The sequence below is a fragment of the Wasmannia auropunctata genome, unplaced genomic scaffold (assembly GCF_000956235.1).
Source record: "Wasmannia auropunctata unplaced genomic scaffold, wasmannia.A_1.0 LD336069.1, whole genome shotgun sequence".
Taxonomy (NCBI): Eukaryota; Metazoa; Arthropoda; class Insecta; order Hymenoptera; family Formicidae; genus Wasmannia; species Wasmannia auropunctata.
In genome coordinates, this window is record NW_012026821.1 from 238,950 (window position 1) to 240,377 (window position 1,428).

General features: G+C 47.0%; 1 protein-coding gene across 1 annotated transcript in view; it reads right to left on the reverse strand.

Moving 5' to 3' along the window:
* Positions 1–627, reverse strand: part of LOC105450217 (uncharacterized protein K02A2.6-like) — a 2,422-nt gene extending 1,795 nt beyond the window's left edge. The window contains exon 1 of the mRNA XM_011689964.1: positions 107–627. Within this exon, the coding sequence (XP_011688266.1) occupies positions 107–627 (521 nt within the window). The remainder of the gene's footprint in view (positions 1–106) is intronic.
* Between the last annotated feature and the right edge of the window lie 801 nt (positions 628–1,428).

Consider the following 1,428-nt stretch of genomic DNA (forward strand, 5'->3'; position numbering starts at 1 on the left):
TTTTAATTGAGCTTGGAAATTGCAGTGCAGTGCTAGTTTCTTGAGCCTGGCTGCAAAATCCGCAACACTTTCATTTGTTTCCTGCTTGGCCATGTTAAATTTGCACCTTTCCATTACTTCCGATGGTCTGGGATTTAAATGGTCAGTCATTAGCTTTGTCAATTCAGCAAAAGTTTTCGTCGATAACTTTTCTGGTGCTGCTAACTGTTTCATTAGCTTGAAGGCATCTTCGTCCAAACGCGTTAATAACTGCGCAGCTTGCTTTTCGTCCTTGATGTCTTTCGCGGTGAAATACAATTCTGTCCGTTCCACGAAGGTTTCCCAGTCGTCTTTGTGTAGGCAAAATTCCAATTTCATTCCATCGGACATCGTGTCAGAATCGGCACTCTCTTCTGCGTCTTTATCTTCCTCGTCGTTCTGCGCGTTTACCTCCTGGTTTCTTTCAAGGTCCACGCTACCGACCGGCTTATCTTCGCGTTCACTTTCTTTTATAACGTTTCGTAACAGTTTGCGCAGCTCGTTATAATTGCTATCGCAGTCGAAATCTACGCCTCGTCTGTTCAACTCGTTGATCAATCCCTCTTTATTCAGGTCTTGAATCCATCCGGTTTCTTTTCTTGTCGACATGCGGTAGCTGCTGACTTGCGGTAGAGTCCGTGTCGCTCGCCTTCCCGAACCCCACGACGTATCTTAGTCTCCGCGTCTGCGTTACACCTCTCGACTTAGTCTCTTGTTGCACACGTTACTCCGCACTTGATGTACACGTGGCAACATCCCATCTTCGTCGCCAAGTTGTGATGTACCCGAGTAAAGGTAGTCTCCGATACCCGTGATGAGGTTTATTAACGAATAAATGAAAAACAATTTAGAATGACATTGTACAGAGGTGATACAAATTGCGTTCGATCGGCTGCCGGTCGGTTCGACACTGACACTCTTCGCTCGACGCACGACGCGGCGGCTCGCTCGCAACACGCGGCGTTCACGCACAGCGCACGCATGCATCTACATACACCACAATTAACTTTATTGATTTCCCTCGGGGTTACAAGCTATTTACATCGTATTACATCACGCACTTACATCTATCTTACCACTATCTTATCTCTAACAACCTCCATCTTACATCTAATCTACTATATTTACAAAATTTACAATATTTCCGCACGCTCGCCGCACCGCCCGCATCGCCTACCCATTCCCCCTCTTCGCTTCTCCCTCAACCCTAATTGGCTTCCGTTTCCGTTACAATCATATAACTCCTACCTTATGCTCTCTCTCTCACACTCTCTCTCACACCCACTCCTCATTCTCACTCCCCTCCTCATCCAATCTATCCCTCCCCCCATTCTTCTTCTTCCGTCATTTCCCCCCATTCTCCCCCTTCTCTCTCTCTTCCCCTCTCCTACCTCCCCTCCCTTAATGCAA